The sequence below is a fragment of the Ambystoma mexicanum genome, chromosome 6p, assembly GCF_040938575.1.
Source record: "Ambystoma mexicanum isolate Mex_15411 chromosome 6p, UKY_AmexF1_1, whole genome shotgun sequence".
In the NCBI taxonomy this organism is placed as follows: Eukaryota; Metazoa; Chordata; class Amphibia; order Caudata; family Ambystomatidae; genus Ambystoma; species Ambystoma mexicanum.
Window position 1 is genome coordinate 649,559,857 of NC_090935.1, and position 26,536 is coordinate 649,586,392.

The window sequence follows — 26,536 nt, forward strand, 5'->3', positions numbered from 1 at the left end:
TTTACTGTAAAGCATAGAGACAATGCAGTGCTTTACAGTAGCAATACTGTAATTATGTTACAATTTAAACTTTTAGGAATGGAATTGAATGTCTTTCTTTTAAAAAAACAATAGTTAACACACATTGGTCTTTGCCGGACATGATATAGTTAAGTTAATAAAAGCATTGGGCCTCATTACAAGAATGGAGGCAGCCATGCTGCTATTTTCAGCATGGCTACCCCCATTCCGGGTACCGGGTCCGGGTTCCCTGAATGGGGAAATACCGGGCCATTTTGACATGGAGGGCCGGGTATTTCCCCATTCGGGGAACTCGGAGCTGGTACATCCCCATTCCCATTAGAGCCCCAATAGGGCTCAATGGGAATGGGGATCATGCTAACAACGGGCCCGTTAATGACGGGCCCGTTGTTAGCATGCTGGCCCGCTCGCAGAACCCGCTAACGATGCCTGGTATTACCAAGCGTCCTTACCGGGTCCCACGAGCGGACCTCGTAATGAGGCGATAGGGGTTTAACGGGGCCGGCAGCTCTACCAGCCCCGTTAAACCCCTACCGCCAGGGTCATAATGAGGCCCATTATCCTGATTACTTCTGGTTTGCAATTATTTGGAGAAAAAAAGTCTTGCCTAGCACTCCCACACAGGTCTTTGACACTTAAGAGTGGAGGAGAGGATTACTGCTGCGCTCTCTCTCCATTAGCCCCTTTGAACTTGCAGTGAACAGAGAAAAGCGGATGCAGAGAGCCATGAAGGCAAGAGAGGAATGCAATGCGAGCTGTGCTTTGATTGAACCATATAACTAAATTAGCTAGCTTTGCTACACAAGTGCCAATTTAATTAGCACACCAGTAGAATTGCATAGCAAATTGCTATACGACACTGCTTATTTTATGCCTTGTGCATTGATCTCTATTTTGGAGATCATGTAAAGCATTAGCCGCCTGAATTCCTTGTTCAGCATTAAATTTGCCATACATTCATACATTCATCTTGCCACATTTACCCCTTCAGACCTTTACTCCTTCAGTCTTTCACTTATTCTAACATTCATGTTGTCATTACAGGGGGAGATCCCCAGTAGCACCCTTCTTTTCTAACACATATTCTTCCCCCTAACTCATCCTTGACCCCAACCCTAATCTTATGGCTAGCCTTACCATATCCATTGCCACTATGACAATGTGAAAATGCAGACGAATTAAAGGTAAAAGGAATTAAATGGATGAAGAACAAAATGTCTCACACAGTTAATACTGAAGAAGCAAGTGTTGAAGAAGTGTTTTGGGGGTACTCCTTGTTTTTAGGAGCAGAGAGTTCTATATCTCTATCTTGATGTCACCACCGATTACAGTTAGTTGTCGAATATACATGGTCATTGAGTAAATATATTTTACGTACAAATCATCCAATTCAGGTGTAGGCCCATAAACATTCACCATTGTGATTGCCACCCCCAAAGGGATGCCTGTAGAAAGAATTAAATGCAGTTTTTCTATCTGCAAGATTAATACAATGGAATGGAATGTGTTTGCCCACCAACATGGAAACACCCCTTTTTCTAGAGAAGAAGGTGGCATGACATTTTTGACTAACCCACCCCCTTTTTAGTTGTTACCATTTACAGTCACTGAGAGGTGTTTCCAGTACAAAGGCCACAATAGTTTGGAGGGTTTTGAGTAGAGAAACGGTGCTGCCTAGCCCACTGACATTTAAGGTAATTAACTTGAGCCTAACCACATTACGAATTATAATGTTTTTTTTTATTTTTTCATTTATAGCAGCGTGCAAAATCCAGAGGCATTTAGGCACTAGTTACGATATAAGTGCAGTAGTACAGTCGCAGTATGTAGGACTGAGTATGAATGTTACAACATGATCATTGGTATGGGTGCATTGACTGGCAAAGCCTCACCTCATGGTGCGGGGGGGCTACATCAGGTATGTAAGCACAGGTGGGTGAAAGCAACAATGGAATGGGTGCATTGACTGGCAAAGCCTCACCTCCTGGTGCGGGGGCTCCAATAGGTATGCAAGTACAGGTAGGTAAAACAACATTGGTATGGGTGCACAGACTGGCAAAGCCTCACCTCCTGGTGCGGGCTCCAATCGGTATGAAGTACAGATAGGTAAATGCAACATTGGCATGGGTGCACAGACTGGCAAAGCCTCACCTCCTGGTGCGGGCTCCAATAGGTATGCAAGTACAGGTAGGTAAAAGCAACATTAGCATGGGTGCACAGACTGGCAAAGCCTCACCTCCTGGTGCGGGGGTCCAATAGGTATGCAATTACAGGTAAGTAAAGCAACATTGGTATGGGTGCACAGACTGGCAAAGCCTCACCTCATGGTGCGGAGGGCTACATCACGTATGCAGGCAGACAAGAAAGGCTACATATATAGCACAAGACTGCCAGGTCAAATCGGTTAAGTAATAGACAGTATAGGTTTCATGTACAGCACAATGCTGCAAGGTCATTCCAGGTAAGTAATAGTCAAGATTGGTGTCATATACAGCACACAGCCAAGTAGTCAGGTCAGGTATGTTGTAGTCGCTAATAGTGATTAAGTTCTTATTGGATGTGGCCAGAAAAAGCCAGCTGTGGGTCCATCTTCATTATAAAAGTGCAGGAAAATGAGGCATGAAGGATGCTCCTAGCGATGGACACGGGCAACAGTGGGCGAGTTGCTGGGTCAACCAAAGCCATGACAGATGGCAGGTGGGAAGGGGGCACAGAGAGGGAGCAGGGAAGGACGGTGCAGCAGCAGATCAGGCTGGTGTGTGGATTAAACAGCAGTGACCACTCTTACCTGCCGTGAGGAGCGTTGCTGGCAGTTAGGAATAGGTTGTAGCTAGAGTAGCTGTTCGGTGGTGCGGGGGAGCCACGGGGGACATAATGCTCCTCCATATCTGGACAGGGCCAGACAGGAGGTTTTGATGAAGGCCTTAAAAGGCAGCCTCTAAAGGAGACCAGCGACGCCTGCCAACTCTCTGGGGGAAGTTGCCTTAGTAGAGCAGTCATCCAATCAAGTCGGGGCGAGGGCGGGCATACAAGTGGAGGGTCATCAAGTGAGCATGCTGTCTTCTTCGTGGTTGCCATGTTTAAAGGGGATAATGCTTCCGCGTAAAACAGCCCAACAGGGTTTACCTGGCATCCGATTCCCACGTGGCAGGGATCGGGTGATCACTCCTGTGCCGAGATGTTACATCTGCTGGACCAGGCAGGGGTCGTTAGTGTTCATAATGCAAAAACACCTCCATGGAGCAGTTTTCAAGAGACCACCCTCAGCCCTGAATCCTCCCCCTTTATCTAGCTTTAAATATGACACCTAATGTAAAGTTATTGCATTAAACAGGGCATTACCCCAACATTCAGCTAGCAACCCGCATTAGCCACCTAGATAATCAAATGCACAACTAAAAACAATGCTAATTTAAACAACATCAAAGATGTCCATATAGTCAACACTCTCAAATGTTGGAAAGGGCTACATCGAGGAGACATCTTCCACTTGTCTTAAAAAGATGTGGTCACAATGCTAGTTGGTGGACCAGTATCTATAGCCCCAAGGCTATCGGCATGGTTTTCCTGACTGTCCACCTTGGCTGAGAGGCGCTATATTTCCCCTAACAGCTGAGTCAAGCTCTCTCAACAGGGTTTCATAGTTATCTACATTTGCACTGATCTGTTGATCATTTACTTTAATCCGCTTGTCTTGTTGATTTAGACAGTCCTTCATTTCCTATTTGATCTCTTTCATCGCTTCTTGGGTATTGCGATTTGACTCCATACTGCTCTCATTCATGCGCCTCATTTAAGCCAGCATGGCCTGCATACAGTCAACAGCACCAACACACTCTGCCATTTTCACCAACTGTCTCTACTGATGACCACCTCCGCTGAGGCAATGATCATAAAGCATAAACGTTTGCACCTTCATAATGTGCCTGCACACTTTGTGTGGCTATGATTGTCAGACCGTAGGACTGGTCTAAAGGAGTATAAACACTCATGGAGAGAGTAACCTGTTATGAAAGAGCGTTACAAATACTGGTGGTCCAATCTTGCTGACCTGGATTCAAATAAAGACCTTGGTTCTGTAGCACTTTAAATATATGCACAAGTCTTCGCAGTGAGGATGTTGCAGGTAGATTTTGCTGCTACATAGTCCCCTTCAAAATGGCTGCCACTTACGGACAGCTCGTAACTTAGATGAAGGATTACTAATCACCCTCTTTCCTGGATCATGATTGTATGGTCCTGGACCCTGGAGTTATTGTCCTCACCTTCAGCCCTCTCCTACATGAAGGGGAAGGGACCTGGGACACATTCCCCTCCATCCCATCATCTTCACAAGCTGGGCACAGCCAAGACGGAGCATCCAGATGCCCATCAGAAGCACCCCTCAAATCAGCATAGTGCCTGGAGTGATTGACCGGAGTCCCGGACCCACAGAGCCACCTCACTTCATCTGCCCCAGAAGATATGCTGCCCAGGTTACCTGGTCTAGTGAACGGGGGCCGTAAGCTGAAGTGAGAAATTGGGAGTGCCATGCCTCCCACTGTAATCATAGGGGGGCCCCAGAGAGTCCCACCTGAGTGTCCCCATCATCTTTTAAGGGTAATTCATGTACTTGCCAGCGCCAGGAAGGGATGGAGTGCAGTGGATGATTAAGCTAGTATAAATGAGATTTTGTATCAATTGTTGAACTCTCAAGGCATCCCGTTTGATCCCGAACAAATAGATGACTATTTAGGAGAGGCGCCACTGGCCTTATTAATTAATAATTATTGTATTTATTGAGCGCATATCTAGCTGCAGGAAGCAAAAGAGCGCTTTACAAGTCATTGGTCTGGCGGGATAACTCTGGGGCAATGTGCTTGTCCTGGGGACAAGACAATGCAGAGCAATAGGGGTTCGACAGCCACTCTCGTGCTTAGATGGTAGAGTCTGGCATGAAGAACGATGTGAAGACCCTGTTTAGTTTATGGGGAAGAACACGGTAATGGGAGCAGAGATACAAGGGAGCAGAGAGCTAACAATGGGGGAGGATGGACAATTAGGCAGCAATGGATCTATAAGCAACTAGGGGAGGAAACGGGGGAGCAGATCACCCAGTCTCAGATTCGGAAGGGAGTGGGGGATATGGGTGCCCAGGTGCTAAAGCCAAGCCATTCCTTGAAGAAGAGTATCCTGAAATGTAAAAGCGAGGGTGCGAGTCTAGTGTTCACATAGAGGAGGTTCCAGAGTCTGGGGCGAAGACAGAGATGGCCTGTGCTCGGGTTCTTTCCTGGCTGCACCGGGGAAATCTAGTCTGCACATGTCCTTGCTTATGGAGACCACAGGCCTCTGGAAATGCAGAGTTTCTATGCAGGGTAGCTTGGGGGCTTCTAGGCAATAGCCTTGAAGATGATGCAGTAGGATCTGCAGATGAGACGTGCTAGCAGCAGGAACCAGTGGAGTTTGATGAGGACCGGGGTGATGTGGTTGAATTTGCAGAGTTCTTTGATGAGTCTCACAGGTGGCAAGGTAGTTACCCTAAAACCTTCCAGCGGTGCATTCCCACCATCCTAAGGGGAGAGGACTGTGGCTTGGACAGCAGACCTGAAGTTGATTTCTGGGACAAAGGGCTTGATTTTCCGCTGGAGGGAAAATTGGTACCAAACTGTTTGTGCCTTCATTGCTATGTGCTGTTTGAAGGAGAGGTGTCTTTTGATGTTGAACCCAAGGGACTTGGAGCAGGTGGTCAACTGGGGTGTGCAGCCCTCGAGGTTCATAGCAGAGAGCCAGGTCTGAATGTCAGAGTGTTCAGTACCGTTGGTCAGCAGTAGGAAGTTGGTCTTGGAGAGGTTGAGCTCCTGGTAAGCATTGGACATCCGGGACTGGATCAATGTGAGGCACTAATCCACTGATGGAGAACACTCAGCAATGAAAGAACTAGAGACTCTTTAGGAGCTGCAGCTAGTGATTGAATCACTCAATATCGGCAAGATGCTGAGTAGTGGGCAATGTTTGTTTGTTGTTTATTTGTTTGTTTGTTTGTTTGCTTGCTTATTTGTTTGGTAATGCGCACCAAGCCCTTAGGTAGATGGGCGCAACAGAAACAAGAAATCTTAAAACTTAGTTACAGTACAAGGTAGCAATACATAGAGCAGTGATTGCAGTAGGAGCAAAAATACAGGTACAAGATACATTACATACGAAGCAATGGTTTTGGTAAGTCAAGGAGGCATTATCGTGAGCAACAATATATGCACACATACATATACAGATATGTATATACAACCTTACATGTCTACGTTAACGTGTATCCATGGTGCATGCAAATATGACAGGCCAGACGACCATGTGTGTATAGTTAACCAATCTACAGTGTAGTTTGAGGGAATAAAGGGTCATGTAGGGGCTGGAGAGGTAGAAGTGTGGTTCGGCAGTTAGGTGTCGTTAGTGTGTAGCCAATTGAGTATCTTATGTCTGAATATAGGGTAGGGTTGTTCTAGTCTGAGGTCAACTGGTAATTTGTTCCAACATTGTGCCGCTTTAACAGGGAAACTGGTTCCTCCTGCTGTCGAGCGTTTGAACCTAGGAATCTCTAACATAAATGAGTTAGCAGATCTCGTAAGGCAGGTAGCTGTTCTCCTGGTAATTTTATCCATAAGGTATGGGGGTGCTAGGTTATTCAGGCATTTGGAGGTGAGGGATGCTGTTTTGAGGATAATTCTGTCCGTTATTTTCAGCCAGTTAACCTCCTTCCTGAATTCAGTAATATGCTCTCTGTAAGGGATGTTCAATGCTGCCCTCAGGGCGTTATTCTGCAGTCTTTGGATTTTGTCTGTAATGTATTTGTTGGCTCCCGAGTACAGGGCATTACAGTAATCTAATCTTGACATGATAAGAGCGTTGGCTAGTGTGGTGCAGCTCGCTCTCGAGAGGTATGGTCTGGAAGCTCTGATGAGTTTGCAAGTGTACGTTGTGGATGAAGCAAGGGAACTGACTTGCTTTTTAAGAGTGAGAGAGGAGTCTAAGTAGAATCCTAAAGTTTTAACTACAGTCATCACCTTGATAGGGTTGTTATCAATGTTGAAGGATGTGTAGTTTGGGCTGAGTTTTTTGATATTAGCTTCAGAACCTAAGATTAGTAATTCCGTTTTTTCGTCATTCAGGCAGAGGCCATGGGATGCCATCCATGCCTGAATGAGGGTGTATATTTTGTTCACCAAGGCTGAGTCCGCCTCGAAGTTGCCCGAAAGGGGTATGAGGATCTGTGTGTCATCTGCAAAATTAGTGTAGGTGACACCCAGTCTATCCAACTTGTCAAACAGAGGCTTGGTGAATATATTATACATAGTAGGGGAGACGCAGGAACCTTGTGCGACCCCGCAGGTTATTTTAATGGGATCGGCAGAGACTGAAGTAGAGAAGACTCTCATGGTCTGGTTAGCTAAGAAGGATTGGACCCAAGCTATAGCATCTTTGGTGAAGTTGGCGGCAGATTGGAGGTGGTTGCATAACACTGCATGGTCCACCAAGTCGAACGCTGCCGACAAGTCCAGTAGGAGTAGCAAAGCTATTTTTCCATTATCCTTTAGTTCTTCAATTTGTGTCTTAAGGTCTAACAGCGCTGTTTCAGTACCATGGAGATGGCGGAAGCCCGATTGTCGTGAGCCAAGTAGGTGGTTGGCTTCTAGATAGTCCTGAATTTGTATGGAAGCAGCTCTATCTAAAATTTTAAGTAGAAATGGCACAGTGGTGATGGGTCTGTAATTGGTGGGGATAGTGGGGTCCAGAGTTTGTTTTTTAAGTAATGGCAGAACCCAGGATTCTTTAAGATTGGCCGGTACTGTATTAGTTTTAAATGAGGAGTTTATCAACTTGGAGATAAAAGGGGCTAGGTCTCTAGCTGCATCCTTTATTATCTGTGCTGGGCACGTGTCGCCTTTACAGTTAGAAGGTGTGAGGGAGAGTATTATTTTTTCTGTTTCAATTATGGAGATACTCTTGAATTTAAAGAGTGTGGGTGTCCTAGTCAGCGAAGGATGACTAGTCTGTTGGTCAGTGAGTGGTATTGAGGCCTTTTTTTTTGTTGCAATTTTGCATTGTAAGGACAGGATTTTATTCAATAGAGCATTTTGTATGTTAGTACACCATACTTTATCCTTTGGGGCATTGTCTACCGGTTGATTTGGGGATTCTAGTTCGCGGAGGATGGAGAATAATTCTTTAGTGTTGGATTTAGCTTTCTCAATCCTGTCATTGAAGGTGTTCTTTTTGGCTTTGGTTATTTCTTTTTTGTACATTCTCGCAAATTCTGTAGGTTATTTTTGTTATTTTCAGAAGGGGAGTGACGCCAAATGGACTGGAGTTTCCTTTTTTGTGATCTTAAGGATTTGAGTTGGGGGGTGAACCGGGCATTCAGGTGCGCTACTTGCCTAGCTTTGCGCAGTTTGACAGGAGCAATCATGTCCAGTGCCTTAGTCATCGCATTGTTAAAGGTTAATTGATATAGGTTGCCTCAGTGTTCTTTACTCTTCTGTCTCCTAGTGGTTACAGGCTTCTCTCCTTGTGTCATGTTCCTTTATCAGGATATAGGTTTTCTTGAGTTTACCAGTTCTTGTCCATCTTATCACAGTTCCACAAATAAAGAAAAGGGTTTTTTCCTCAGATATAACTATTCTAAATTCTCAAGTTCCAAAGAAAATCAAATCTTTCAAAGATTGTAGATGAAGGGCTGTTATCTTAATCTTCCTCCACCAACCACGTCGGTCCCTCCCCATGAGAGTCCAGTCTTGCTTGTTTCTGCTTTCCTCTTGGGCTGATTCTTGCTCTGCTTTATAGTGCCCTCTTTCTCTGGTTTCTGCATGTGCATTGGAGCCCTTTGGCTGATTCTAAAGATCAGTTACGTGTACTGCTCTTATTATATGTGTCTGGTCCCCTTTCTGGTCCACGTTCCCCCTCATAGTGTTTAATACTCTTCATTATTTCTATCCTTGACTTGGTTTGGTGTCAGTGCCCCCCTCGACTGGAAGGAACCCGCGTATCTTCTCTGTTGCAGGTCCTGCTCTCGCGAGGTGGCTCCCATCCGCTGACACTGCCGTCTACGCGTCTGCTCTGCATCCTCTGCGGTACCAAGCAGGAGTGCTTTTTTGCTTGCTACCTTGTTCCTCTCTCTCTGGTTTCTCGTTCTGCAAGCAGGGGTCTCGTTCCCCTCTCACTCGCTGGGTTCAGTGTTGTTTTTTGGGCTCCAAGCCCACCACATCCTCTGTGTGGTCATGCCTTCCCTCTCAGTCAGATCCTCTTGGCCTTGCCCACTCTGCACAGCCCTGTGTCTCGTCACCCAAGTTTCGCTCCTTCTCTGGCTTCTCTGCAGGAGTCTTTCTGGGTCTCCATCTGGAACTCCACCCCGGTCCTGCTCCGTGCTGCAGCTGGCTCCTCTCGGCAGCAGGGCTCCACCTCCTAATGACGTCGGTAGGTCAGAGGTATGCCTCAGCGTATCGTTTCTCTGCCATTGAAGTAAGTCCTTTTATCCTTGTTCTCAGATACGAAAGGGGTGTGGTTGATTGACCAACCCCTTGAAAGAAATCAACATTGCCTTGAGCCAGCTGTTTAAATGTATTTCCTGCATTATTTGTAGTTCCACAGCTGGCAGACAGCTTCTGGTACTTCTGGTATTCCCATGTATGCAGACAATGTTTCAGTAATGCAGAGTTCCTTGCTGGAATTTGAGACCCTACCCCCGGTGGGAAGCCACTCCCAGTGAGGTCCCGCTTTTCCAAATGCCTAGGGAGGGTTTTCTTAGCGGGCTCACCTCCCTAGCCTGAAAAGGGGTGGCTCCCCCCAGGGAAGAAGGGACGAACCCTTTCATAATTTAGTGTGCGCTGGAGATTATCCTCCAGGAGGCTATAACACGTCCACTTAGGAGTGTCATTGTCATCCTAGCACAAGCTATTTTGTTATGGATGTCATTTTAAGTTACAGTGAATTATACCTAGCTCATGGCTTTCAGAAGCTAGTATTACTGGACACAAGTCCATCATGTCTCCATTTCACTACCCCTACCACTTACCCCATGTTCTCCCCAAGCATACGTCTATACATATCCAACTCTTGCCTATGACACTCCTGTCAGCTGGTTTGGCAAACCCAGTGTTCTCCCTTGATATAGGGATTGTTTCTTACCAACTAATGTGGTGAAAGCCTCCATACTACTACGGTCTATTGGATCACCTCTCAAGTCCACCAGGCAACCACTCATCATCTAACTACATCTAGCCCCATACTTCATCAGGTCTAGATGTTTCCATCACAATACAACCCTATTATAATCTGAGCTGTACTCTCCTGAGTGCTACACTCATGCTTACCACATTTGAGAAACGCACTTCGACAAACATACCCTCTTCCGCTCCTCCCAATCGGTTTTTGTCTCTGTTTTTGGTCATTCCCTTGTCTAGTTTATATTTCCTAACACCTCCTCCCCAAACCATCCATTGATTTCCACTGGCAAAGGTCTGGCGACACACTAGCAGGGTCACAATATGTCACCTTTCGGACCAGGCTAGGTCAGTAAGACCACTATGATGGGGATGGGCGCACCATACATATTGGATAACATAACATAACATAGAAGCTGAACAGGGTGAGTAAATTCCAGACATCCCCCTAGCGTGGCAAGCACCTCTCTCCACCTATCTCCGCTGACCTCTCCATTCAGCGCTGTACCCCATAGACTACAGTGGAGTCCCATGATAAATTCACTCCATAGCTCCGCCACCCTTTCCTTAACATGCCTTCCTGAACATCTTATCTGTCCTCTGCCCTCTTCCCAACTATATACCCAACTTTCCTCCCTCCCTACCATTACTGCATGTTCTCCTTTGCCTCTCTGACAGGCAAAGTGCTTTGACGACATGACCTATGGCAGGAGTTGTTATACAAATGCAAGATAACATGTCCCGCTCCAATTTCATTTTGATTTCTGTGGTATTGTGAAAAATTAAAATAGACAAGATAACCCCTAAACCTTCTTCAACAACCCACGAGGAGGCACATGCATTTCACTAGCAGTGATCCCGGCAGTTCTGTGGCAGACACGGCCACCATTTCTTTCTAAACATTTTAATATCACACTGAGTCAGAAAATGACCAGGCCGCAGACCCTACTTCTGCCGGAGATCCTCAAATCTCCCCTAGTATCCTTTCCTAAATAGAGCACCCCAATTCAGCCCAATCCACACACAATGCAGCCTTCCAGGCCACCACTCCCTACCGGATATCTACTTTCCCTCACTTTCTAACTATCCTGTAACGGTTCCATGTAATAATGTCCCTGTTTTTTTTTGCAGAGGCTTTATTACATTGAACATGCGGGTGGACACCCCCGCAACGGCCACATTTCTTTTTGTTGCAAGGTGAGCAGGGACATCCGCGCAACCCATCCCCATACATAATGTCACCATATATAATGTCGCCAATGGCTTTTCCTGCTGACAATTATGTATGGTTTATAGTGACTTTTCCGACAGTCACTTTTTCGAAATACCAAAATGTCGAACCAAAAGTGTTGGAAAAAAAAATTCGAATGCCTTTTTATTTTTTTTTAAAAAACCCAACCCGCCGTTTTTTTTTTTAAAACATCTTTTTGGTTTGCTAACTAAACAAAACTAAACCCTATAAAATAAAAAACAATACATTTGAAAAAAAAGATTCTGCACTTTTGGTTTGACATTTTGTTATTTCAAAAATAAAATCAACATATTGACTGGATACCATTATGTATGTAAGTCCTCCAGGTGATACAGAATATTGAAGCGCAGCCTCTTGTGGGATCTCAGCTAAATAAAGGGGCTGATTGATGTACACATAATGGACCTCATTACAAGTACGGCGATGTGGTATAAACGGCGATAATGAGCTGGTAATTCTGTTACTGCTCTATTCAAGCCACATTACTGTACCACCATACTATAGGTTTGGTAATAAGGTGGAGGATGTTTCTCTAGCAAAATGCTGGAGTTAAAACTTAAACCTAACCACCAGAAACCAGCAAAATCGGTAGAATTACTGCCGGTGGTATTTCCCCCGAAATCCTCATGGAGTCCAACAAACTCCAAACATGGGGACTTACACTGCCTTACTACCACTTGTAATCCCACGGTAAGTCCATGGGAACAAGTGCCAGTAGCGGTAATTCTGTTTGGCGGTACTTAGGTAGATTTACCACCAGAATACTGCCAAACTCGTAATGAGGCCCATCGTGACTAGTCTTCAGACCAAAGAGGTACAAAGTGGCTGCATTTTGGATAAACTGCAGAAAGTAACCGAGCTCCAAGTTCGAGTAGTTAGGGTTTGTTTAATTCAGTTTAAATGACAAAATGGTATTCGCTAGCAACTATATTTCATCTCTAAGGACTTGGGGAGAATAAAGATGATTTTCCTGAACGAATGTCCATTTCTGAAAACTGAATAGGATGAAGGCAGGCTATGTACTATATTGTGAAGGATTGGCACATCAAGTTCTATGAAAGGCTGAAAGATGTGTGTGGGTTACTTTGGGGATGAGACAGATTCAGTGGGTTAAGATTGGAAAAGCAAATGAAGAATGGATGGGACTGGATGTCCTTCTTTGCAGTCTAAATCCATATTACTGTCAAACAGTGTTTCATTTAAGGGAACAGCATTAGGCTGAAACTAACATAGCCACAAGTCAAAGGCACAAGTAATTATGCATCAGTACTACCAAAATCGTTATGAGTGTTCTAACTCGTCATCACAGCATACAGGTAGATTATGGGCTAAGATTGCTCAGAAGGTAAATGCACTTGGTACAGAGTACTGTAAGCGATATACACGACACGTGTTTACTTTTCCATAGGCGTCCATACTTTTAGAGCCAATAGAAGAACAATTCAGTGGCAATAAATGGAGGGCGGAGGGGGTAAATGTATCTTGTGTGTTTCACAAAACGCACAAAATGGAGGCTTCACTGTGGTACACATTGAGAGTCTGACAAGGAAGGTGATGGGAACCAGGCGTTCCCTTCTTTGGGACTTGAAAGTGCATCAATCAATGGTTTGTGACTGCTCCTGTGATTGCAGAGCATTGAAAGGTTACCCACTGCTCAGGGCAGGTATTGCAGCAGGGGGCCGTGCAGGCCTCCACCTTGGCTGCAGAGTGCACTGAGCTGCACACCCTCATGATATTGACGTGGCGTTGCCTACAATCATCTTTGTCTCGATCCCGATTTGTATGTCAGGTGCGCGGCAAAGGTTCGGCAGCTCGGCAGCGCTGTGTTTCCTCGGTGCTGCGACTCGGCCACATTGGACATCTTAGTCAATATTTGTATTGTATTTGTATTTCATTGTATTTATAGAGCGCCATACGTCAAAGTGCCTACAACATTGAAGGAGCGGTACAAACCATAATCAAATCAATGAGATAACAAAATCAACAGGCTAGATGTGCTTTGAGACGAGAGCCACATTGGGGAGAAGAGGATAGCGAACGAAGGAGAAGAGAGAGCGCATCCCAACGCTTTAGGGCCAAGAGGGAAAAGGAGCGGAAGCGTGGTAATTTAGCGCAGTGAGGGAGAGCGACCGATAGTAGAACAAGACTGAGAGTGAAGGGAGCGAGGCAGGGAATAGAAAGAAATCAAAGCAGAGAGATAGGGGTTGGGGTAGGGCGTAAAGATATTTGAAAACAAGGCAGAGAAAACTGAAGAGCAAGCGCGATTCAAGTGGAAGCCCTTGGAGTGAAGAGAGTGCAGGGGAGATGAGGTCACCAGAGGATAGAGAAACAGGAAGACTTATAGTTGAGTTGTAGATAGATTTGAGAGGGGTCAAGTGAGTAATGGGGAGACCAAGGTGAGGGCAGGAATAAGAGATAAAATTAGAGTTTTAGCCGCATGAAAGGAAAGGAAGGGCCGTGCCTTCTGAATATTACATTTTTATTTTTTATTTTTTATTTGAAATAACTACAGTTTATACACAAGGCACAAACTTTTGTTTCAAAAAAAGTTAATCAAAATCTGCAAAAAAGAGAAAAAAACAAAAAAAAACAGTGAAGAGTACAGCGAAATGTCCACGCTGAATTTCATGACGTTCAATCATTTTCTCCCTCATTTCTTACACCAGGAGCATCAATATTCCATAATTTGACCATTCCAGGCAACCGATTTGACAGTGATGTACTGCATTAGACGTCTGCTGCCAAAATCATGTCCAGATAATTCACAATTGCACAGACGAGTTTTATGTTGTTCCCAGTGATGCTTCTGGACCACCACTCATCCATGTTGTTGTTGAGGGGGGCAAACTTTCCAAGATGTAAAGAACGTTGTTTTATTGTCTGGGTGCATTCAATCAGCAGATGTTTCGAGGACTCAACACATAATCCACAAAAACGACAAAGATTATCTTTAATAGATTTATCTTTTCTCAACCAAAGAATTTATTTTGTTTTTAGAATGTTTATCGAAACCTCATGAATTGTTTGCAATGATGGCGAGATGGACAGTGCAGTAGATATCGTGCTTGATTGTTTAATTTTTTTGAATCGCATGCTAGGAATGTTATTGGGTGCATTATTTGACGCTTTTGTTGATTTGCGATCCAAGCCCAATTGTCAAATTTCTTTTTTGCGCATTGCGGCCGGTTTAAGATCTCTTGATTATTTATATCAGCTGCAGCCAAAAATGCCAGTAGTTTACGAAACCACAGGTTAAGTAAATTTTGATTGTTAGATGCATACTCGTTGGCAAAGATTTGATAGGCCGGTTCCGGAGACTTTAAGGCCATCTTGCGCATTGTCATAATAGAGTTCCAAACCACTCTGCTATGTAGCGAATTTAATGATAATTTGTGTCGCACTATCGTCATTGATGTTGACTGAGGTAGCCTTAACACATGTCGCCAAAAGAGCCTTTCCAGCATTTGCCACGTTTGTTTGGATATATTCCATCCTGCCTCGGGCCCGAAAGTTATGACTGGAATAGCTTTTTGGAGGTAGAATCTTAAAACAGGTTCCAGTGAGAACTTTCTATAATTTTGATTGATTTTAGCAGCTTGCCGTGCAAGCACAAGCATTTTTGACTTTAGTTCCTTGACCCAGTGATGCTCGCAAATAGAGTTGCTGAATTCAATTCCTAAGTATCTTATAGAGTCCACAGAGGCGATGTTAACCTCAGCGATTTTCCATCTGAACACCTTGTCTCTCTTAGTTTTTAAATTTCCAATTGATACGATTTTTGTTTTTGATGTATTTATTATCAGTTCGTTCGTAGTCATATACTCCTGCAGCCTTACAAGCAGGCGTTGCAGACCTATTTGTGTTCTATCTATGAGTACCAGGTCATCAGCATATATGATGCATTTAATTGGTATCCGGTTGATTGTAGGCGAGAAACAAGGAACCTGCTCAAGATGGAGTAATAGGTCAGCCAAGAATAGTTTAAATAGCTCTGCGGCAAGAGGACAGCCTTGTTTAACACCTTTGTGAGTCCAGATGGTATTGGATAACAGGCCGCTGTTGTTTAGTCGCACTCTAATAGAGGTTTGATCGTGCAGGTCAATTATTGGTTCAAGAATAGATTTCGGACATCGCCATTTTGCCAGTTTTGCCCACAGCAGGCCACGGTTCACGCTGTCGAAAGCATGTTTCATGTCGATAAAGGCAAAATGAACTTTTCTATTTGCCCTTAAAGATTCTAATTTCAGAATGGTCAAAATTAGCAGATTTACATCCACTCCGACACCTTTCGTGAAGCCGGTTTGGCGTATGTCCGCGATCAGTCCGACTCTGGCCCAATTTGCAAGTTTTTGTCTTAGGTTTGACCCAAATATTTTGCCAATCGTATCCAACAGGGCAATTGGGAGATAGTTGTTTGGATCATCCCTATTGCCCCTCTTATGGATTAGGACGACTATTGCGGTAGTCCATGAATCAGGCAATTTTTTCAGCGCAGCAATTTTAGTGAATAGGTTCTCAATAAAGTGTGCCCACTCACTTGGGTGTTTTTTAAGAGCTACGTTTGAAATTAGATGAGGTCCAGCTGCGCGCGAGTTTTTTAGTGCTTTTATGGATCTTACAATCTCATTGTGCGACATCTCTATGTCCCACTGCGTATCATCGGCAGTAGTTAGTTGACACGTCGCAATATCAGACTTTTGGAATACTTTGGAAAAATGCGTGTCCCATGCATCACCAGAGATTGTGTTCATTAACATTGGAGTACATCTTGAAAGGTCTGTATTCAGGATCCGCCAAATTTTGCGAGTATTTCTTGTTAGTAGCAGATGTAACAATAATTCGGCACGATCCTGCTGAATGACGATTGCATGTGATTTTGTCCAATTTCTATAGATCGCACGTCTTGATTTTGTCGCGACTTTAGCTTCTGAACTTGGAAGGCTTTTTCTTATTGCTCTTAGGTCTTTGCGCAGTTCTTTTTTTTGCTTCATGTAACACTTTACTGTATAAGTGTTGATGCGACTGCCCATAATGCGTTGACAATTTTACAACTGAGGTAAAGTCAGTTAACAGTGGAATGTAGTTATTTCCTTGAATAGCTACGGTCTCCTTTAGCCTCATTCCAAGCCCTTCGATCTGTTTTCCATTCAGTTGAAGGCGATTGCCTTTGGAATTTGTTTCCATAGCAATCTGGTGTGAAACATTAACGAGGGTCGTTGCCATCATGCAGCTGAGTTTCAAAAGGCAGTGGTCGCTGTGGTTCATTTGCATGACTTGGAGGTTTTAGATCTTGGATTCAACATTTCTAGATACCCAGATATAATCGAGTATGCTGTGCATTTGTTCACGATGCCACGTTGATTTTGCAGGGACATCACCCTTTGTATTGCCATTAAGCATGAACAAATCACGCAACGACATTTCCTTCTGCCATCTCTGCCCTCTGGCGGCAACGTCGACATCAGGTAGTCGCTTATAAATCTGCAAAGCTTGATCGAACTGGAACCAAGAGCAATTTAAGTCGCCACAGCAGATTATTGACAAGTTATTATGCGCTAACATAGTGTCATCTATTAACTCTAAGATAGCACTGATGAAGTTTTTAGTACTGATTTTTGCTGGATTCCAGTATCCATTTATTATCAGTAAATGCTTTTTTCCTTGAGAGCTTTTTGCCATTGTATGCATGATTGTTCCTTGCACGTATGGATTTGGGTTTGTCATTACAGGAGTCGACCAAGTTTGTGTTATTCGTACCATTGTAATCAAGCCAGAACTTGGACGTCCTTTGTCATTTTGTTCTGCCGGATTTAGCTGGGTGGTAAAACCATCACACATTGGGGCTTTGCATAGCCAAGTTTCCTGTAGACATATAACAAACACATGTTTCAGTGGGATTTTAAAGTCGTTGAATAAATGTTTAAACCCACGTGTGTTCCAAGATAGGAACTCATACAGGACCTCGTGTTCTATCAATCATGGCTATTGGGAAGGCCAGTTTCTGCTCAAGTTTGTTTTTTTTGTTGAGGAATTTTTTGCCGGATTTCGTTCGAGTTTTTGGTTTTGACTGGTACTCATAGACTGCCGTAACAATGCCGAGTCAGCCGGTTTTGAGTTGTTTTGGTCTGATTCTGATTCTTTGTTCTGTCGTGAAAAATCTTCATGATCAGGTTCAGCTGAAATTTCGAAACCAAAAAACAAGAGATCATCGCTGGCACTTAACAGAGTACTTCGAACACCTGCTGAAATGATGTGTAGAAGGACCTGGTCCGAAAGTTTTTCTGTAGCATATTCAACAATCTTTATGTCGTCTGATTCGATTGTACGCAGAAGTGGAATGCACTCGAACAATTTCAAGATGTTTGTTCGATTTAAATTTACTTCTGTGTCGTCACTTTGAATATTTTGTAATCAAAGTTTCCTGCACATGAATGCCCCTTTATTATGTTTATTTTCATGAACCCGTGTTGTAAAATGTAAACACTGATTGCGTTGATTTGACGTGAATTTTGGGTTCAACAAGAGATCAATGCCCAACGCTTGGTTTGCGTTTGCTGCAAAAACTGATTTTGTTGTATGTTGCATTTCTATGGATTTCCTTGCAATAGAAGTTACTTTCCGTGCTTTCATCAGGTTGACTTGATTCGTCACTGGTCGATGGCAACTAGAGGATGAAGACACATCATGCTCCTCAGGATTCGAATAAGTAGATAAGTCACATAGATTTATTGAGTCAGATGCACTTGAAGGGCCACTAGACTCAGAGTCGGAGATTATTCTTTGTCTTTTTGACGCTGGTTTTTGTTTGATTTGCATGCAGGAAGCGTGAACCCCTTTTTATGAGGCATTCCCTGATGGTTTGTTTGTTATTCCTTCATCACGTGTAAATAAACTCTGCTTTAACGGAGAAGATAAGTTCCTTATTAATTTCTTGGTTTTTGTGTTGCTGGCCGATTTGCCTTTCTTTGCCAGACTCCGAGCAGCGGCTTTATCGGCTATTTTGTTTTCAGCCACCATAGATGCGGTAGAGGTGGTTTTTGCCACACCAGTGAAGATTCCAAACGATGAGAAAGGATTTTTGGTCATGTTCTTTTTTGCTTGAGTATCGTCTTGGCAAATTATGTCATGTACCGCATTGTTTCCCTTATCACTGCATGTACTTTTCGAGCCTCTAAACGATTTACCCTTGCTGGTTTGAGGTTCCTGCGCAGGCAAGTGAGGAGGCATATCATCGACCAAGATTGTAATCGAGTTTTTCAATATCGGCCGTAGGTCGTTTGTGCATGCTTTGCTCAAAGCGACATTACCGGTCTCGGCCACGAGCACATTCGAATCAACAGTTTCTTGTGGCCTGTTTGAAGCATTCATATCGTCTCTAAGCAGGCGATCTCCATTTTGAAGGCTGGCATTTGCGTATAGGTGTTCACGCATTCCACTTAATGGTGTCCATCATACTTTCAAGCAGGAATTCACTTTGGCTGCGCTGTTGAGTGGTGATCTCGTTTTGCCTTTGTTGCCACTCAGCTGTTTGGGCGGCCTCTGCGAGTATTTTTTCTTTCAGGTAAAGATTGAACTTTTCAGTTTGTTCAATTTTTTGGTTTAAATTTAGCAACATTGCACTTTGATCTTGAATCCTTTCATTTAATGCTTCGTAGAGTTTCACAAATGGTATTAGGGCAAGGGATGAGGCGGCCATAACGTTATTATGAATCTGCATTGCAGCAGCCGATGATAGACTGGCCTTTGCAGGTGTGTGGCCATAATTTCCTGCCCCAGTACTAGTGTTTCTCGATATGTCATCAGTTGACATATGGGCATCCACTGCTTGTACATTATTTTGAATTGACACTGGTCTTTTAGTGTTGTTGCTTTTCCTTGACGATGCCATTGGCGTACTTGTCTTGGACTTTGGATGCTCTAGCACTTGGGAGGACATTGCAGTTCCTAAGGAATTCATTATTTGCACGGCTTTGTTGTTTGGGCTTGCTTTTTCCTGGCCAACTGCGGAAGATTGAAAAGCCACATCCAGTGCAGTTGAAGCGGTAAAAGAGGTCTGTATGCCGGTGCCAAGTGGCAATTTCAGTAATAGATTAGAGGAATCCCGCTTTGAGCGGATAGCATCCGATTGTGGATCAAGAGTTGCAGTACCCACGGAAGTCTGCGTGTGGCGAAGATTCTGCTTTCTAAGCCAGGCATCATCATATGCATTGTTCACACCGCTTTCATCCGGCAGTAATTCCGAGAGGTCTAAGATTTTTCTTATGGACTTATGATGGGTATCACAGGGCATTGCATGGAATCGTAGTGCCTTAGACCCATCAGGCACCAAACCCTCTTCAGTAGCATGCAATTGAATAACATGAGAGTTTTTTTACGGAAGCGATTGACAAGCCATGTTTGTTCCCACTGCATTCAGGCATAACATCAGGTTTATTTGCTGGATCGCTAGAACCAACATCTTGTAACAGTTCTGATGGGGCTGCATAGGGACTTTCAACTGCCCTGAACCCAGCCAATAAACTTAACTTTTGGCTCGTACATGTATGTGGTGCACAATCATTTGGACTTTTCATGATGGTTTTTTCCGTATCATTCAGAAGAAGTTCATTGTTTGGAACTGCCATCAACTCAGCATCAGTGATGTCAAAAGGCGAATAGAAGAGCTTGGGGGTCCCTGGACTAGAGATGGACTCCCGTAATTCACATATCAATTTGGAAACTGGTTCCAAATTATTTAACAATAGCATTGGAAATTGTGGCACCTCTGGTGCAAGCAACGTTTCTAGCCTAGCTGGTTCGCTATGATTTCCGCTGACACTGTGGGGGCTGCTGTTTATTGCAGGCGTCGTATCAGGGAGTAATACAGCTTCTGACAGCACAGCCTGTGGGCTAATTTCTACTAAATCAGCCACAACAGGCTCTGTGCTGTCAACAGTGGTTGCAATCATTGTCTCAGGTGAAATGTCAAGCGGTAAGGCAACAATCTGTTTGCTTACCTTGCACTTTCCGGCTGCTGCCTTATTTGCGACGGTCCAGGGATTCAGCATCCGTCGCTGTTGCAAAGTTTTATGTCTGGTCTGTGGCCCGGATTTCTTTAGCGGACAGTCAGCCATGGAAGCGTCCTATTGCGGACTGCGGCAATGCAGAAAACAGCCAAACAGCATGGTACAACAGAATTCGCCCTTTACGCGGCCGGGCTTCACGCCGCAAGGGTTTTTGGGTCCTTGTTTTATGCCCGCACTTCCTGGATGGGTGGGCTTCACTCCACGGTGCAGGGGTGGTTCTCTGACTCGCTCGATCTCTCACACGCTGAGCATGGGAAGCGAGGGGAACACGCTTATACGCTCTGGAAAAGGAGTTTTTATATGAGCTAATCGGCCAAGGAAACTTCTTGAAAACTCCCACAGCACACCAAATTGTATTTCCTTCACGTCTTTTCTTGGTAACTTCCTCTTTCCCTCCGGATAGATGGTAGCAATCGAGGGACCAAGGGCGCACGGGCAGGGTTCCTGGCCCTGGCCTCTGTCAACTCTGGATAGGCTCAGGACAGGCAAAGTTCCTTGTTGTGCTGATCCTTAGTGGGCGGGCTGGCGTTCCCAGCTGCGCGAGCTGCAGGATTGGCAACAGCAGCCCACAATAGGTTGGTACTTCCCAAGAAACGGGTTGATGTTTCCAATCTTTAGCCCAAGACGAATTGGCCAGTCCCGAACCTGTGACCTCATTAGCAACCGATATATCCGTAGCGTCTAGCTCCCAAAATGATCGACTCTAGCAATGCACTGCCTCCATATCATCACATCTATATATTAAAAAGATGGAGTCGGCAGGAGCTAGAGATAGCAGTAATGTGGGGGGAAAACATAAGAGAATACTCAAGAATCATACCAAGGTTCCAAGTGGATGAAGAAATAGCAAGCGAGCTAGGAAAGGCAGCAGTGGAAGACGAAACCCCCAACCTGGCTTAGTTTGCAATGGTGTATTGTGCCATATGTTTTCTCCTTAGTGTTTTCTTTTTTGCCTGCTTTCTTCTGCTTTTTTACTCTCCTCCTTTAGAATCTATATTTTTAAGTGTGCAACAAATGTAAAAGAACAGATATATTTCTTAACTATTTATATCTTTTTATATATCTTGTTTGTTGCTCTTTTTTTGAATAATTGTGAATGAATCTCTTCAATCTTTATACATTTTGTTATGTAAACAGTTGAGATTCAAAACACAAATAAAAAAATACAGAATAAAAGAAATACTAAGAGAAGCAGGAGGAAAGGAAAGAGGATGAGGCAAGTAAGGATGTGTGGAAATAAGAGGGCTTCCATCTTAGAAGGATTGAGATGGAGAAAATGGCCTGCTATACAAGACTAGATCACGAGGAGACAGGAAGTAAAAACAGAGTGAAGAGAAGGGGAATAGGAAGAGAAGAAGAGGAACTGTGTAAAGAGTGAACCTAAGAAAATAGACGACGTTTGATCAGTCCAAGAGACAGAATACATGCGATTTGTGGGATAGGAACGTACCCATCTTAGAATAGGACCCCTAAAGCCAAAACGAGAAAGAGAGAGGAGAAGGAGAGGGTGTCCAAAGCAGATGACAAGTCCAAAAGGACCAAAAGGGATGATTGCTTTGTGTAACGGGCCGAAAGAAGAGAGTCACAGACAAAAAGGAGAGTGGTTTCTGTAGAGTGCAAAGTGCAAAAGCCGGATTCATTTAATGGGAGGAAAGAGGCAGTGTTGAGATGAGTGGAGGCTTGGAAATGTACAATGCGCTCGAAAAGCTAAGAAAGGAAGAAGTGAGATGAGACGATAGAGGGAGGGGCCAAGAGAGGGCTTTGTGAAGAACTGGAAGGATAGTATCATGTTTGAATGAGGAAGGAAAAGTGGAAGATTGCAGAGATAAATTAAAAAGTATGGTAAGGTAAGGAAGTAGGAACGGATAGACATTTGGAATAAGAGAAGAAGGGAGAAGTTCAGAAGGGGCAGCAGTACGGTGGGCTTTACAAAGAAAATAAGAAATATCCGATGCAGAGCGTGGAAGAAAAAGGAAGACACAGGAGTAGGCAAGGAGACAGAAAGAGAGGTGCTGGGGATGAAGAAGAGGAGAGATAGAAGAAGGGAGGAGAATGACTTTAGTGGAGGAATTAGAGGCCAAGTCAGAAGTAGAAAGTGGAGAGGATAGAGAACGGTTATGAGAATTTTGTTGTCTCATTGCAAAATGTCGACATCTTGCCAAGGTATACACTTGAGGGTTTCCCAAGCAGCTGGTCTCCACCAGCATTCAGAATTCCATTGTCACAAGTGTGTTGTTTTCCAGTTTGTGCAAATAAGGGGCAGGCTAGTGATGAGGGATGCACCTGGGCCAGTGGACACCGTATTCACCATCTACGCACTTTTTCTGACCTCCACTGCGCTGAATACTTGTTTACCAATTCTTTTCCACTTTCAATGCGCTAAAATGCATATGGTAGGTGGGGGTAAGGTATACATGGGGTGAGGGGGGATTTCGGGGGTCTCACCCTGCATTTTTGAGACAATAAAACTGGAGAAATCAGTAAAAATAAATTTGGCGAAAATGTAGGTCGGGAAAAAATAAATGCGGCCAAGGTTCATAGACCTTCATTCCCAGAGCGATGCGCTGCTATTGTGTAAACCCACATTCAGCATTTGCGCCTATCAACCCTTGACTGATGCAAGTTAAATCGCACAGCAGTAAGGGTCAATCCTGGCCTCCCAGCTTCGCAGTACACGCCTGACTCTTGAATGGAGCGGCACATTGCCTATTTTGACTCCTCTTTCACTGTAGCCTCTTTGTATTTATATTTATTTCTTTGTTGTAGTGGTGGGACAAAAGCTTTTGAAAAGGATGCCTGCTGTTACCAGAAGGCCTTGATCGCTGTGCCACCTGGTATGCAGAGTATCCATACCAAAAATCGAATAGTATATTATGTGCCCGATTCATGGAATTTTTTGCACGGTTCAAAGTGACTTTGCACTGCTGAAAAGTGACTTTGCACTGCCGACACAAACCCTGATTCATGGAACTGTGCAAAGTGTATTTTTACAGTGCAAAGTCAGTGCATAGGCATTTCTGCAGTACAAAATGACTTTGCACTGACTTTGCAGTGCAAAAATACATTTTGCACAGTTCCATGAATCAGGGTTTGTGTCGGCAGTGCAAAGTCACTTTTCAGCAGTGCAAAGTCACTTTGAACCGTGCACAAAATTCCATGAATCGGGGCCTAAGTATTTAACTTGTCTTTTTAGTATTTGAACACTACAGTTTTGGGGAATACCAGCGTATAGAAAGTAGTCAATGTGCTGACTACTCATAGGTTACTTGCAGAATACTACACCAAAGCTTGTGTTCCAGTCTTTCAGTTTTCAATTTGCAGTGAGTAAACCACTTAAAGAAGAAAAGATCTTCTGTTTTGACGAGGGCAACAGGAGGGGTGAGCAGCAGTGCACACATGGCATGTTGATGTATAGCTTGTCTCTTTAAAATATAATAATGCATAAATGAGGGGCGTTGCCAGTTAGCCAGGTATGCCCAAAAATGTGCAGCATACAATTGTGAAGTTCTTAGTCAATTTGCTACTCGATCCTACTGCGGTTAATACAATGAGTACTGTTATGATATTATGTTTGTCGCATTTCCAGATCTCCGTTAGCACAAAGTGAACACTTATTTGTTGTATTTTATGCAGTGTTCGGCAGAGGAAGAACTGGACCCTCGCACCCTGGTGTCCTGAGAGGTGTGGCGCAGAAAGAGCCCTTTGACCTCTCGCAGAGGAAAAGAGAAAAGCAAGAGGCATGCCGCTCTGACAGGGAGGGCGCTAACGGAAGCTCCTGTCAAGAGGAGGAGGAAGAGCGCGGCCACAGTCCTGGAATGTACCACCATGATGGCCAGGGGCGCCTGGCTGAAGATCTACTCAGCAAACCCGGGTGCAGCCTTAAAACCTCCAATGAGTCGGACTGTGAAGGCAAAGAGGGCAAGCCAAGTGAAGAAAATAGGCTGCAGGGGCGAAGTGGCCATCAGAGCAACGACCAAGAAAGAAGACGCCGTGATGACGAGAAGTGTGGCAGCTCGAGGCGGTTTGAAAACAAAAGGCGCGTGTATTCCTCCGCTAATTGCCTGCTCTACAAGTACAGGAAGGAGAGCTGGAAGCAGCTGCACAAAAGGAAGATGCAAGGCGGGAAACAGAGTGAAAGATAAGAATCCAACCCGAAGGACTTCAAAATAACAATCAGGGGAAATAAAAATCAGTTTACAATCTCAATTGAGCTATGTAGAACAGCTGGACCAAACAACTCTCTTCATGTTCAGCAAATGTGTTTAATTCTGAAGAAAGCGTATGTATCAAGGGGATGTTCCAAAATATGCATGTCTTAGGGCATCAAGCAATAAAAGAAATATCAGACCACACAGAAAAAATATATTTCATTATATGTTGTACAATAAAATAAAGGCACTGAAACTGCCGTCAACAAAATAGTGTATACGTAATGTAATTAAAGTTAGACATTTTGTTTATCAACTTAAATTAATGATTGTTTTAAAAATAGTCTTTTCTTCTTTGGTCATGGAAGACCCCAGAACTCCTGCTCCTGTTTCCCTCTCCTATGATGCATTGAAACGCTCCCCGACAGTAGGTTTTACGCACTGTATGCGACTGTATAAGCAATCTAAGAAGTATACTCCCACATCACATCTTGCTCCCACTTGCTTACCCTACACTCCAGCCCGCTCATCTGTCTTTACCATACTTTTTTTTGCTGAGTGCAGCTAAAGACTGTGCTCAGAGCCCTCATACCTGCCCTAGGTCCTTCTTAGCTTACAGAAAAGAGGGGTGGACCAGCCTTAAGTGTATTTTCAACTCCCGCTTCCACAACTGTTGGGGGCTGTCCCGGTCCACCGGGCAGCCCCATACTCGTGTCGGGTAGCACCCGACACAACACGCTGGAGTGCGGCGATCACGCCGCACGATGAAGGGTGGGGGTTCATCCCACCCGCTCCGGGGCACCGGAGCGCCACACATGGCCGGCTGGCAACCGGCTTACCGCGGCCCCGGCTCTGGGGGCACCCAGGCCGGGGTCGCCACCATGACCCAACTCACAGGGCCATGGGGACACACAGGGATGGTGTTGCCCGGCAGGGGCACCATCCGGACGGCGTTGCCCGGCAGGGGCACCGTCCTCCAACTGGGCCCCGTCCTTGGGCCCAGCACACACAGCGCAGCACCAGCATGGTGCTTCTCAAAGAACGACGCTGGAGCCAGAATGGGAGTGACTGGCGAGCCGGAAGCAGCTCGCCTATTTTATTATGTTGGTCACGTGGCTACTGCCACGTGACCCATTACAACATCCTGGGAGCTACCATGCTCCCAGGAGGGGTTCACATGCAACACCACTCCATTTTTTTAATGAGCAACAAAACAAAACACACACCACTACTGCCCACTACTACTCCTACAACCACTCTACTAATACACCCTTTATTAACCTGGGTGAGTGGTTTCATGTCACTAAACAGCACCACTGGGGGCTACTGGCACCACATAAAGCACTCCGAGTCTGCAGGTGTGCACCACACAACATTACCCACTAACCGGGCCATTTTTAAGCAAGTCCGTGTCTGCCGGCTCACAGTCTTCCGGGGAATGTCACTCACGATGTCCATCTTCCGTATGGAGTCGCCGGAAACCAGCTCGCACCCTCACCAGGGTTCCATTTCGGACAGTTACAACACAGTCACACAAACACCGGCAAAGCCGCACCTGGGGAGGCCCAGGGGCCACATCGGCTAGGTCTATTTGTATGGGGGCAACACCCCTCAGGGCCCGTGTCCTTGCGAGCCCAGCTGGTGTTAGGCCCGCTGCCTTTGTCCCCTTCTCTCCTTTCCATTGCAGGCCCAGTTTGTGGTGGGCCCGCATCCACTCCCCTCTTTTTTTTCCTCTTTTTTTTTTTTTGTGGGCCCGGATTGTGATGGGCCCGGGCTCTGTTGGGGTAATGGCCTGCTGTTCCCCTCCGTGTCACGGTTGAGGGTCTTTTTTTTTTTTTTTTTTTTTTTTTTGGCGGCGAT

The 26,536-nt window shown here is 44.8% G+C and overlaps 1 protein-coding gene across 2 annotated transcripts in view; it reads left to right on the top strand.

The window, feature by feature from the left end:
• ZNF366 (zinc finger protein 366) overlaps positions 1–24,947 on the top strand; it is a 228,735-nt gene extending 203,788 nt beyond the window's left edge. For both annotated transcript variants that reach the window (XM_069627510.1, XM_069627509.1), the window contains one exon: positions 24,162–24,947. In XM_069627510.1, the coding sequence (XP_069483611.1) occupies positions 24,162–24,670 (509 nt within the window). In that variant the 3' untranslated portion in view covers positions 24,671–24,947. The remainder of the gene's footprint in view (positions 1–24,161) is intronic.
• Positions 24,948–26,536: the final 1,589 nt, after the last annotated feature.